This window comes from Battus philenor, unplaced genomic scaffold, assembly GCF_028537555.1.
Source record: "Battus philenor isolate CCGP_79_NKW_IND1 unplaced genomic scaffold, ilBatPhil1.0.hap1 SCAF_16, whole genome shotgun sequence".
Lineage (NCBI taxonomy): Eukaryota > Metazoa > Arthropoda > Insecta > Lepidoptera > Papilionidae > Battus > Battus philenor.
The window spans coordinates 8,949,726-8,965,066 of NW_027181678.1; the positions used below are offsets into that span (position 1 = coordinate 8,949,726).

The following is a 15,341-nucleotide window of genomic DNA, read 5'->3' on the forward strand; positions in this document are numbered from 1 at the left end:
GTAAAAACGCCGTTACTATTTACGTTTTTGTTTAGGTTACGCGAGAACGGATTATTTCTTCGCCGTTGAGAGCGTCATTTTATATGTGCATTAAAATGTTTATAGTATATTTTTCAGTTTTTAATTATTTCGTGATCGAAGTAAATAAGTGTAAAGGAAATTAGCAGCATAGCTCGCGCTACTTCACAGCCTTACTTTCGTGTTTTTTTATTGCAATTTATTAACTTACAATCAGATTCCAACGTAAAAAGAATTTCCCTCGTTTCGCTTACCCGAAGACAATACAGGATGTTGATTAATTCACACACTATCGTTAGATATTTATCAAAGGTAAAGTTCACGAACACGTATACCTCAGTACATTAATAATATTATTATTATAACTAAATATTTAAGTCCTTTCTTTAATTCAATTTCACAATTTTTTCATTATTTTAATTAGTTTGGTGTAATTAAAAAAAATTGATAAGCATTTACAAAAATATATATTTCTTCGAGTGCAAAAAGGGTGTTCGTTTTTTAAAACTAAAATACTGCGCAACTACGACTTTGAAAAAATTAAATTCATTTTCACTGATGTTAATTTAATATCTATATAAACATAATAGAGATACTAAAACATGTAATAAATCAGCACCTAAATATATATGTAAAACATTGATATACAATATGCTGGCTGGCTGGTAATGTGTCATAATCAAGCCGCTTTACAGAATTAAGAAATATTTTACGAGATTTTCATTTCCACGATATAGTCTTATAATACATACATATATATATATATATATATATATATATATATATATATATAATATATATAATGTATATATATAATATATATTTATATTGATACAGTGTCGATTGTAAACAAATTAAAACTTTCTATCTACAATGTAACTGCATGGTAGCGTATACGTATCTGTCCTAGTTCTAAGCATAATAGTTTATAAGAGCGCCTATTTTCGCCAACAACCTTTGTGTTCATTTGGAGGATGTTATATGTACTTGTATAAGTCAAATGAATATGAAGAAAAAAGATAAAAGTAACTTTATTAATCATTTATACATACATATGCCATGTACATTTATTTATACACTAATAATTAAAGAACACACTACAACAAGAAATAAAAACATTAAAACAACTTGTTTCCTATTCTGCTTATATAATCAATCCTAGTTGATTACAATGATAGTTCTTTAAAGACAATACAGAGTTCACTTTACGCTTCATGCGCGGCGCAGAATTTCAACGCAGTTTCTTTTGTTGTGCTAGTGTGCGGACAAGCAGAACGCCGCAGATTTGAGACTTTCGGGTACAAAAGCCCTATTGTGCATCGCAATCGTTTCGCCACTGCTCAACGGCCGCTCGTTGTACTAACCCACTTCTTATTTTACAAATGAAAGTTATAGATTAAAGCCACAGAAAACAAATAAATAATTAATAGACATATCGAATAATTTCGCCGGAAGAAATTGATTGTCTCATTATTTAAATTGATTCAGTTAATCTGTAACATGTTTTATTGAACCATTCTTTTTAATGTTTTTAGTAAAAAATCTCTATGTTTTATACATTACTAAACTGACACAGATATCACATAAAATAGTTAGCGGTTTTATTTGCATTTTAAAAACTGTAAATTAAAGTAGTCACATCCGAAAGTAAGCTAATTATGTAGGTTAATTTTTTCCGAACATTAACTTAAAAATTCCTGTTCTTATCTAATTTTAATATCTAGTATACACATTAATTGGATAATATTTTGACATAACTTAGACGGAAACGGTCAAGAGATAAGGTAACATCGGTGTTCGATTTTAAGTTCGTCAAAATAGTAATTGCTTATTATAAAGATAACGTTTTAAAACTAACTCAAACTCTCTGGAACATTAACCTTTAAATTTATGTATCCAAATCATTTTCAATTCGAATTAAAATTTATAGACATTTATGTGTTGTTTATAATATACCCAATAAATAGGTCCTCAGCTTAATTTTGCAATTTAGCATTTGTCACAAACATTTAGAAAACTGATTTAATTTTATATTAAATAAAATATAATACTTTTATTATTTAATGTGGAGAAAGAACTCATTATTTTCATATGATATGTATCGTAAGTAAATATATAGATTTAATTGCATTACTCCATAAAATAATTAATTTTGTAACAGGAGCGATAAATAAATTATCCTAAATTTAGCTTAAAAGCTTGTAGTCACTTCAACTGCGATTTAAATTCAATGAAATCAGATATAAGTCGGCCGGTAAAGAATGTATGTAGGTATGTACATTTATTTATATCGGAAAGTATGATATCATTCGTCTGTGTATAACATATTTGGAGATTTTTATCTATAATGCATCTACGGAAAGTAAAAGTGGTCAGATTGGGCGTTGTTACTTTACAACGGAATAAATTACAAGTCTTGTGACCGCCGTATCCACGCTTAACATACCGGAAAGTGAGAGGACCCAGATGAAGATTACATGACAGTCTGCATTTTTACTAAGCGAGTTAAAGCCCAATCGAGCTTAGAAAGTATAGTATCGTTTTGTAATCTCTAGTTTTTTTAGATGAGTCGATCTTTTTATTAACGTTATATAATATTACCATAATATTTGTACATAACTATTTTTAAGACTAGTTAAAATTGTTACTATCAAAGTTAACTATAAACATCGACATATTAAATGAACTGAATGCACATTTTAGATGTGCGAATACGATGAAGCTATAAAAGTCGATAAGTTCGAAAAACTAAAGTAAACATTAATATAAAACCTTCTTTGCCGTTGAGAATAAGACGTATTTCTTGCGAAAGTATATCAACAGATTTATAATCTTATAACCGCCATACCCGTCAGCTGTGTACCCAATTTATATTAAAATTTTTTACGATAGAAAACAAATATTATCATCTGATAAAAAGAACATTATTTTTAAATATCGCTTCATCGTCAATCTAACTCCCTTATAAATCTTCAACTTAATAGTTTTCTATGAAATACTGCTTGCTGTTGGACATGTAGATAGGGTTCGTTAGTGTCTCGACAGGGTATTTTATTTCCATAAAAGCGCAATAAATGTTTAAATATTTTTATGAGGTTATTACAAATGTTTGTGTTTATTGAATATTCACTTTAATTAAAGACAATAAAATTATATTCGACGTATAAAAGGTTTCTGTAAAAACTCTTATATAGAGAAATACTTAAATATCGAACACTGAATATATACATATTAATTTAGCCGTAACTAAACATTATTCTGACAATCACAAAATAAGACCTAAAATTTATTTAAATAAATATATATTATAATGTTTTTAAAACATACATATTGTTTTTTATTTCTTTATTATATCCGGACAATCAATGTGTTAGATTACATTTAGTATTTTCTTCTTTATTGGTCTTACTTGAGCAGCAATTTATTTATAGTTATATTGCGCTTATGTACAATTATAAAAATTAATCGTTATTACACAGTGATGAATACGTATGTAGAAAAACATAGTTGCTCGAGTGGATAACTGGTCTATTGCCTATTCTAAGTGTATAAATAACGATTATTTTTAAACAAATTTAAGCTATAATTAATTTTATGAAAATATGAAAGCTTTTAGTCATTCTGTTTATCTGAAGCCTTGAGTATCTCAAGAGCATTTGTCGTACTTGTCACCGAGTTGTATAACCGAGTCTATGTACCACAACGAAGCTTAGACGGCGCGGAGATATTGCTATAGCGGCCACTTCTTCATTCACTCAAGTGTGTGGCGAGCGTAACGTTCTTGTGGATAGTACTTCCGTTGAATAAATATTACAGAATGCTTTTCACGTTACTCTACAGATACGTATTGTAAATAAAACTACTACAGAAACAGTAATAAGGAAATCCAGATTTTCTATATTCAATCGAAGTTATCGTTACTGTCTGATACATTTGTACTGAATATTATATCGTTTTATTATTTATGTATAACATTAGCATAATTGCAAACGTTCGTCGAAATGAAAATTAAGCGATAATTAAATTTATAGTTATTAAATGAAATTTAAAGGTAAACGTAGATAATGATCTATTCTTCATCATATCAAACGTAAAACTTCACTGCGAGACATGGGCTCCCAACATAGATTTTCAATAGGACTGGCAGGAAGCGGCCTGTATACAGCGCCTACCGACGACCTTAACAAGGTTGTTTGTTCACCTTGTGTGTTGACGTCCTACGCTGCACTTGCCGGTTCGAAAGTTGTTAATAAGAAAAATATTGCCAATTGCTGATTGGAAGTATACTCGAAATCTATGTATTATATATACGGACAAACCTCATTTAAGGTTACTTTTTATTTTAATTATCACCGTCATTTAACCTTTATTTCTAAGATATGACGCTAAAAGCATATCTGTATGTAAATGTTCATGATTTTATAAAAAATAAAAAGTGATTAGATTAGAAGCATTTAAGAGCAGTGACCTAAATGCTAACACTATATTTTCATATTAATTGCTTCTTGCTTAAAAATACCGAAAGAATAAATTTACATAAAGACTGCGTGCACACATCGTTGAGCTTTTATTAGTGTATTAAAATCTGCAAAAATATTTATCAAAATCATTGCAAAGAATTAAGATACAGATGTGGCACAAATATTAAGGTCAATATTGCATACGGCCATTTGATATCAGAAAGCGCATCTTGCATGGAAAGTGCACTTTGCAACCCGTTAGTGTAGATGGGCTGCACCCAACTTTCCAATCACGTCTCAAGCCGTATCTGGCTTAACTTTAGGTCTGTCTGTCTTACATTCATCAAAGCTTTCTATTGCTATTTGTAACAAATGGTACAAGCGTTATATTGGAATAAATGGTTCAAGCTTTTTAATTATGAACTTACTTCTTATAAATACAATATTGAGAAGTACCCATTCATATCAACGGTACTATCCTTAGTATATTAAATTGGCTTTCGGTATTATTCATCATCATCATTGTCTTCTTCATCATTTCAGCAGTAGGACCTCCAGAGCAGGGCATACGCTATCCCTACAGATCATCAAGGAAATTGGTTAGCCTGTCTGCAATGTTTTTGGACTACCTACTCTGTCTTACATTGCCATTACCCGTCCTTTAATTCCAGAACCTTAAGACACAAGCGGCTATCTGTTCTGTGCGCTATTATGTAGTCTGTTTACTACCTCTTCAACTTGCCAATCCGTTGGGCCATGTTGACATGTAGGTCAGGTTAATTGCTATAAATAAAAAGTTGTAAAGTTACGATTTAACGGAATTTGAAGTGAAAACGAAAAGTATACAGAAATAAAATTGATTTGGAATTTTTTTGGGTCATTCCTACTTTCACAAGTACGAAAGCAAAACCAGTGGTAGCAATTTTACACTTAGTTTTTTATTTGAAGATTATGTTGTCACGGATTAACTGTTTGTTAATTGATTTGCGTGCAATTTAATATATCGTCACAGGCAACTTAATTTTATAATTGCAATCAGTAATAATGAAGCTAGTATGTTATTAAAAATAGTTTTGTTGTTTATTTCTTTATGTGTGTATATATTTCTAAGTCATTTTTAGTTAAAATATATATATATATATATATTAACTTTATTGGTATATATTATAATATATATATATATCTATATATATACCAATAAAGTTAATAAGGTTAATTAATATATATTATATATTTATATTTTAAAGTATTAGTCTTGTTTAAGAGTCCTTAACTTTAAATTGGTGAAACTATTAACTTCTGAACGAATATATGAATGATGTATCCGTTTTATCTCGCGTCTAGCGTTCTTGCTGAGTGATTAATATGAAGCATGGCAGCATGGCTCGGGAGGAAACAGTTAAAGAGCGATTTGTCTTCATAATAATTTTAATAAGCGGTGGTTCAGATAAATGTTATTGAATAAAAAGCTTTCACATAGTGTTATGGGCGTGAATTTACATATTTGCAAATGCCGATTACAATTAGTACTGTTTTACAATTTTTTTTTCAAAATATAGTTTTTTATGGTGTAATTGTCATAACGCATTGCTTCTCTAATCTTATTTTTTTATATCGCTAAAAAGATCAACATTTATGAAAATAATTAAAAACAATCTATCGACTAACAATAAATCGATAGTAAACCGCTTGTTCGATTTGTTTGCGACAAAATAAATATCTCGTTCCTTGCTTCGAAGGAATGATTTTATTTAAACTATAAGAACTTTACATAGTAATGGGATCTTAATTAACATTTACATTGTCACAACTTTATAAATTCATTGATTAATAAATTTGCGGGTTCGGATTTACCTTGCGTTATTATCTGTGAAACCTAAAACATTCTTTGATGTCATGACTACTTCAACTAATAACCTACTTGGGATATTATAAAACACACCGAGTTTTCGAAAAGTTAAGTATCTAAATGTTAAAACACCGAAAAGGGAAAATTTATTTTAATTGTGTAAATTAGACGAATATAAAAGAAACTATTTTATTAAAAATACATAGGCTTTGCTTTTTAGAAAGTTTGAGTTTGCTTTCGAATGTTATTGATCTATGGAAAGGCGTAGTGCTTGGGATTTCTCGACGAGATCGAGTCAAGAATGGGAGATCCGTAAACAAACGAAAATAGGCTCGTAGCTCAGCAGATTGATAAGGGGTAGTAGTCACATAGCCCGCAAAGCAGATGGCCGCTAGGGCCTCCAGGTTCTGGAGCGGAGACCACGGATCGCGCAACATATGTCGTCCACCCACGATGTGGACAGACGACTTTTTAAGGTTGTCAGAATACGCTGGATGCAGGCGATTTCTAATCGGTGATAATACCGGAAATCTATTTGGACTCCACCACATTATATAAAGCAATGGACCTTCTTTTGCTAAAATGATGAGGATAGTGTTAACTGCGTAGTTAGAAACGGTTTTTTCATCCCGAGTTCGACATATGTTTATAGTACTCATGGTACTATTTAATTAAATATTTAACAAATTTATCTAATTTCATGGTTATGTACTTAAAAAATATTAAGTAAATTGTTACAAGTTTTACCAATAATTATTAAAAATGAAAATTGTCATATTTTGCAATAAAGAGATAATATTAATGCCATTTGGAATTGTGAAATGCAGTTTATATTTGCAAGTTTCAATTTACGGCTGTATTGGATTTAAGATGTAGCCTGACTAACTAGTAGTAGTACTAGTAACTTCTATTTACAGTTACTAAGCTCAAAGCACAAGCTGCTTTGTCGGATACATTATTTATTCATCTCGTATTATCATTGTGCGATGAGGAATAAGAGAAACCTTGTCATAGTTCGAAATAAGCGATAAGTTAGGCACTAAGAGTAATAAAGTTTACGACAACAATTATAAAAATCGAGAACTTTTTAAAAATTAAAATGGAACATCTTTTCGTTGCGTTAAAAACACATTATAAATATTTTTAAATAGTAGTAGTAGAGTATAAACGAGTGTATAAATGGATTTTATGTTATTAGGGGGACCGAAAAATAATGTCGCTTTTTTAAGTTAAATTCACTCGACTACTTTTTTAATGTTTTTATTTCTAATCAAAAATATATTCACCTTTATTATCAACAACATTTTGCCATCTAGTATACAAATTTTCAATGCCAGAGCCGTAAAATCAATCGGTTTTTTTCTGTAAAATATGTCGACAGTAACGACATAACTTTCTGATTCCCCTTATATGTAAGCAATGTTACGGTCGCCGTTATCTACATACTTTGTCAATATAGAAGTTGATAAAATGGATATTCATTTTTTGTATCATTTCATCAGAAATCGCATTTTAGAATATATTTATAGCTAAAAATATAATTGTTTTGAAAAGAAAGCCCGAGTAGCTATAGTGCATAAATGGTTTGCACATTCTAAGGTACCAGTTAAATATTAAATAAAAAATTAAAATTCAAATAAACAATAATCCTATGTTCGTATGTATGAACGCGATAAAAGTGTATAAATAATCCATTACATTTCCATTAGAGTACCGTTGCGTGTAATTACGGAACCCCTTTAATGATAACCTTAATTATCAACTTGCACACAAAGAGCTTAGCTTATTTTTAGGTTAAGCCTTGATTTACAGTCTATAGACATCCGGAATTAATTAAGACAAAAACAATTTTGTTTTTTCTTGTTATACACACGAAATAAGTTATTTGTTACAAAACCTGAATATTAACAATCATATTATGTTTCACGGATACTACGTACAAGCGGAGAAAGGTAATGTTATGATCTATGATAACGTTAGTTGCATATGTCAAATATTAGTATTATTTTCCTTTTATGACTTAAACAATACTCTGATTTTAAGTAAAAACGAATAAAACGTTTTAGTGTTGGTTTTAAGTTGAAAAACATCTTATAGGAGAGTGCATATATAATCACTGTCAAATTCGGGTCTTCTGGCATTTTTCCTTTGTCTTCCACAAGTTGTCACTTTACATGATCATATATGGATAATAATCGTCGTCGTTTCAGCCCACAGACACCCACTGCAACGCAAAGGTCCCACCTAAAGGTATCTAAGGGGTAATATACCATAATTGCCACATTTTTTAGGCGGGTTTGCTTTCGCAGTGTTGTATTTTAGTACGCAGGTGTCGCTTCTGCACATCCTCTAGAAACTTGTTTGTGAGCAATCCAATCCTACACAATTAATGCCCAAAGTGTGAATTATATAAGATTGTATCTCGGGAATCGAACCCGTGATATACAATTATCTCCTCTTTCGCTGGGCTATCAATGCTCGTGTAATAGAAATGTTATTCTACATAAGACAGTTAATATTACACATCTCCTAATTTTTCTGCGTCTTTATTGAGTATATCCAGAAAAATAATTATTAGTGTTGAAACTAATATTGGATAGATTTTGGCTTTCGTATTTTCAATAACTATATATAGATATTCCGGTATTTAACGCTGATGATTTATAGTAAAATTTATAATGTTGTCAAAGTATAAAGGTTACACATGTGCGTGAAGGTTTTTGTTTTCCAATTTTATTTCTACAATTAAAAAGCTTAAAATTATTATGCCTGTAATTGTATGAAAAATTGCCGTACATAATTGTTACCGTCTTTGTCATTGTTTATTTAATCAAGGTAAAACCTGCATTGTTTTCGGTTACTTTATTGTTCTTGTTAATTCCCAGGATCAAGAATACCTTTCGAATTTATAATGAAATTAACATAATAACTGCCCAGTTTAATCTTTGTAAAATGAGTCAGTTTTGTAAAGAATGTTATACTCTCTATCTCAATTTTAATAATCGTCGTGATAATCTTCTTAGTGGTATGGTAAACTTACAATTAAAACACGTTAATACGTTCACTTTTAGAGACGCTATGTTAAGTGACAGCTATTTGGGCAATTTACTATCTGATTGTGTAATAGGGATAAGTAACATCATTTAATATTTCCTCGAGCTCTTTTAAAATGCTGCATGTTACACCATGTTATATTGTGTGTACTTTTTAAAATATAATGTTGTACTTACGTATGTTACATAAACGTCGATACGTCTAAGCTTCGGTGAAAGGATTACTACTTGACTTTTACATTTAAAACGGTCAGTAAAAGGGAAAGGTACAAATTAGCGTTGATATGTGAGCGGGCACCGTGAGAAAAGGAGCCGTCGAGAGCAGCTGCGACTCAATGCAAGGATGTTTGAATTTATACGCATACCTCGTAAAGAGAACTCGCTATTCAATTCTTGCAATTAAAGTAAAGACTCATATATAAATAAATAATACACATTTTGACGTCTAATAAAGAATTTATTGAGTTGTTGTTGTTTCCGAGTTATTTTCAAATATAAAATTTTATTATTTTTCCTCGATATCAGAATATATTGAAAGTAATTTTTTTTGAGAAAGTTAAAAAAAGTTCCCACTGTAATTACTGACCTAAATTTACTGCAAACATGAGCATTAATTAATTAAATTAACTAGAAATAAAAAAGTTATAATTGTTTTCTACATTTTATATACGTTTAAGTTAAATATGACTGAACTAAGGCACACATTATAAATTATATTACTATTTAAGTATAATTCAAGGTTCCTTTGAAATTATATCATTATGTACGTACGTAATGCTACTGTCTTTCCTTTGATATCATTATACGTCGAAGGCTTTGAAGAAAATATATTTAATTGTACGGTAAAGGCACTACTGGAGACGGAGTAGCAAAACCATAATTACAGAGTTTCATCGCAGAACCTGTATTTAAGAGTTATATTGAATTATTAAATTAGTTTACGCCATGAGTTTATAAAGTTCACTTCTAGACTGCTGTTATAGAATTTGCTTATTAATTTTGACCAGTTTTTGACATAGTTTCTAATATAGAATTCAATATAATAAGTATTTTATAGTAGACAAAAGAAAATATTATGGATCTTACTTTACTAATGATCTCACGGTTCATACTTATAAAACTAAAAAAATTCTCTTAACCGTTTTTCTAGGTACGTGACTTATTTATTTATTCATATTATATTCCACATGAGCAATGGTACCTCAGCGGTAGTGGACTGAGACTTGTGATCGTAGGTCGCTGGTTCGATTCTCAGGATACAAAATTATTCACACTTTATGCATTAATTATATAGAATTACCATTACCCACAAGCAAGCTGCCAGAGGATGGTTTATATTTTAGATATCTTTGAGTGAGACCTATGTCTTGAAACAGCGACAAGTATTATCCACATTGGTTCGCATAAAGTCAACTTGTGAACGACAAGACAATAATGCCCGAAGTTCACTATTTGGTAGACACTTTAATCAGATTTAATTCTTCTCAAAGGCATCCTTCAATTCAAAGCTAACACACAAAAGTTTTTTTTTCAAGTCCTTTTTAGGTGTATTATCATTTAAAAAAAATTCACGCTATGATAGGTTTTTTTTACTAGTTTTTATTACATAAACTCAAACTTAATACAAGATAATTTTTAAAAATACATGTACAATACACTTCGTTTTATAACACCATACACAACAGTTGTCCACAAAAGAGTTACTAATTTTATAAAGTCTAGAAGTCTAGAGAAAAGTACAAGCTTTTCTTTATTTATAACTTAATATGTCGATCATTATTTATTATTGGTATACTTATCTATATAAACTAGATAGCTTACGCTTTCTATTGTTAACTATTTTTCATTAATAGTTTAACTCACGCAAACACAGAGGCACCTAATAATCCACCTCTCGAAGGATTAAGTACAGTCATGTTTTGTTTCAACCGCTTTCCTGGGCAATAACTGTATCCCATTCAAATGTTAGAATTGACTGACCATTGAGATCTTGATAGCATTCATATCCTGTGAAGTAGATAGCAGCCAGTGCTAATGGTCTAGCGTTAATGGTGTACTATTTCACTGTAGATTCTTTCCCAGCGAGGCTTTCTTTTAATAATAGAATATTAAAGAGAATTTTAAATGAAACTCTTAATTTAAAATAAATAAATGTTTTATTTCATTTTTATCAGAAATTAATTTGAGTCAAAATATATTCAAAATGTCTGCCTTTATTTTTGACACATATATTTTGTCTGTGCGGTCACTTATTGACCATACCAATATTCATATCTATTTCGGTCACTGCCATTCTCAAAGATGAGCTCAGGTTCTCCAAATTTTATTGAGGTATACACTTTAGCATCCTAACCATATTTTGTAATCTAAATAAATTAAGTTTGGATTGTAGAACAGGACAATCTTTTTATCTGTCTATATTTTGACCCGACTCCATTGTAGAAAATAAATAAAAGAAATCTACTTTTAGCGCTTATTTATAAAAAAAACATTTATAAATCGAATACATAAAAAGAAATCTCAATTAAATTTTTAATTACTTATTTTGTACCAGTGGTAATGAAAATTTAAGTACGGGCTATGTACCTTTGTGCATTTTTTAAATAAAAACAAGCTCGTTTAATTTTCTTATAAATTAGCATGAATTATTTATTCTTTAAAATATTTGAATAGCTCAATAGAACGCAGCTGCAATATTTATCGTTTTCTTTCACTCATTTATTTAAACGCTTACATGCAACCAATACAGAAAACATACATTTATGTAATATTCGTAATAGTAAAGTAATATAAGTAAGGATGACACGTAACATAAATTTGATATGATGCTGGCGGAATTTAATACAAGCGGATTATGTTACTTTAAACTATAAATTACCGAAGAATTCGACTCCTTAACGATAACGACTTAACGGATAAATAATGTGTATACGTAGTTATATCTTTAATTATTATATTTTTTAAATTTGTATCTGCAAAATTTTGGACGTGTAATAATAATTATCAATAAATATATACCAGCTGCCCCACCTTATAAAAAAATTCGTAAAATCCGGGCTGACTGACCTCTTTTTAGTGAAAATTCCAACAAAAATTTTAAGCTCCTAAATAAGAGATTTCGTGATGAGTCAGTACATTGATAGAATTCTCTTACATACACAATATTATCTATAGCGTTACGTTGTATTAATGACAAATTTTATTTATTTTTTAAATAAAATTCCACCGTGAATCATGTAACAAATTAAAACTCTACATTTATTTCTTTAATTTTTAAATAATATTTTACGCATATCAATCGGCAATCTTATATATTTTGTAGATCCTTTTTGAGTAACTAGTTCAAATGTAAGTAGTTTAAGTCCACCTAAGAACAAGTCATCATCATAATTACATCAGCCGTAGGATGTCTGCTGTAGGTCATAAGTTTCCCCGATAGATTTACATCGGTGGGAAGTGGCCTGCATACAGCGTCTGTCTCAGATCATTTTAAGAAGGTCGCCTGTCCACCTTGTGGATGTACGCCCGATGTAATGCTTGCCGATTTGTGAGCTCTATACATACACGTACATACATTAGGCTTCACGACAGCGGCCATGTAATCTGCGCCCTATGTTGCATGCCTCCTGCCACTAGAAATTGCTAATCAGTTGGGCTAAGCCGGTTACTTTCGTTCGCTTATAGATATCCTCATACTTTCCGATCTCGTAGAGAAATCTCTAGCATTGCCTTTTCCGTAACTCGTTGAGCGACTGCCAACTTAACAATGAGCCTTAAAGCGAAAGGAACATATACTCCTTAATTATTTCGTTGAGATTGCTCATTATAAGCATCAATTACATTTTTGGAGTAACGTCCATTGAAATAACAATATTATCTGTCATATAATAATAAATATGTCGCAGAAGTTAATATCGAAGCTCAATATCAAGACTAATTTTTGAAATGTGAAATTCGAAATAGCCGGTAGAGCAGACAGTATAAATAACAAAATCATTAAGTGCCAGTGATACATTTTGTTAGTGGAAGATCTGATTTCAGTTTTATAACAAATTCTATTAGCCAATTGAAACGTGCCATTTCGAGATGAACTGTAATGTGATTAATACAGATATATTTTTAGGAATGATTTTGTATATAATATTCCTTTAATAGTACGACACTGTTAAGGGCAGGTTTACCATCAGGTGAACTTTCTACTTATACTGTCATTCGTGTATACCATATCAACGTTAAAACAACGTTCATTTATTTTAATCGTGATAATTCGTTCATAATCAAGTTATAACAAGAACTGAACGAATGCTGTTGTAAAACTATCACGCTGTCTTCGTGTTTCTAATACGTAATTGCAAAATTTCTAATAATTAATTTTCATAATTCTAAATTATTGTCAAGCATCAGCGTACTTGATTATGTCAGTGATGTTAATCATTTGAAAGTTGAACACCCGGAAGATACATCGAAGACGTTCGTCTGGACGATACAGAGCTGAACATTCTAGTATATACAGATCTTGCGTAATGTTTTCCTTTCCGGTTCTTATTACTTTTAAAGTTTCATCTCAAGTGTTATAGAAAATATCCGTTATGACGTTTGTATACGTTTCAAATATTGAACAGTGATTTTTGAAATTACTTATACAAAGTTTCCTCTCTTGCTTATGTTTTGGACAGTAATGTTTTTTTACAGTGCTTGTTGAAATGTTTAATTACACGCTCATTGCAACTTTGCACGTTTAACGGTTTCACGGTAGTTATAAAACATACGTGAAAGTTTTAGGTAGCATGTTACATTTCGAGCTTACAGCGTACACTTAATGTAGGCTTTGGAATAACAGTGATTATTAAAAATAAACGTTGTTTTGTTAAAATGTAGCACAAGAATATAGGTTAAAGCATTTATTATTAAATAAAATTCATTCATAAATATAAATTGCTTTTATGAGATGATGATAGAGTTTCCGACTGGTTGTCTATAGGATCAATTTCAATCTTATGACTTTTACCTACAAAATACATTATCTTCAATAATCTTTTGGGAAAACCTTAATTAATTACGATTATGTTATTTATATACCAATTGACCAAATCTATGTGTTATATAGGTGTAAAATCTATAGAGGAGTGAATATATAGCTCAGTTTTGTCAATTATTGTTTAGCACACGCCCTGAAATTAATAAAAAAGCGTCTTCGAAATTCGAATTGCTACGTATTAAAATTTTTAACTATCTGAGCCTGCAGACTTTATACTGCCAGAGGTTTCTGGTTTATCATATTCTACTAAAAAAAAAATTTTTAATCTGTTGCGATTAAAATAAAATACGGGACTGGCAAATTCAAATTTGTTTGCTGTATCTTTTAAATCTTAAAATTATCATAAAAAAGATATATTCTGTAGTTGCATAAAAATCGTAAAAGTATATCACAAAATGAATATATTAAAGAAATCATTAATGCAATTTTAAAATTAGTTTTATGACCTACTATATTATTGTACATTATTTTTTACTTATTTACTTATGATTTGGACAACAGTTATGTTATAATTTATAGTATTGATAGTTCTAAAATAGCTATTACCTGTAACTTTATTCGATTGGTGTTGGATGCTGTTAGCCTTTCTGGCATTTAGAGCTTCGACGGATACAGGGTACGCGGATCCGTAATTCGCGTCCTAATAAATTAAATAAAAACTGCGTGCGATATGTTTCCTGACGTATTGTTGGTGACTATTCGTGTGGCTGATATTTTGTTCTATTGTTTTAGAACCAGCGAGCTAGTGGCCCTGGTAGCGGTCTCCTGCACCCTCTTCCTATTCCTGCACACACGTGATTTAAGCACGAAGCTTAGGCGTATGCAGGGCCGGCTCAACGATGACGTCACAGCCTTCAATCACCTCACTGACAGTAAGTGTGATTTATATATCTATGAAGGATAAAAATACTTTTTACTTTATA

General features: G+C 30.4%; 1 protein-coding gene across 1 annotated transcript in view; it reads left to right on the forward strand.

Moving 5' to 3' along the window:
• The window catches only part of pip (heparan sulfate 2-O-sulfotransferase pipe), a 64,649-nt gene that overhangs the window by 19,168 nt on the left and 30,140 nt on the right, over positions 1 to 15,341 (forward strand). The window contains exon 3 of the mRNA XM_068762350.1: positions 15,151 to 15,290. Coding sequence (XP_068618451.1) covers positions 15,151 to 15,290 — 140 coding nt within the window. The remainder of the gene's footprint in view (positions 1 to 15,150; positions 15,291 to 15,341) is intronic.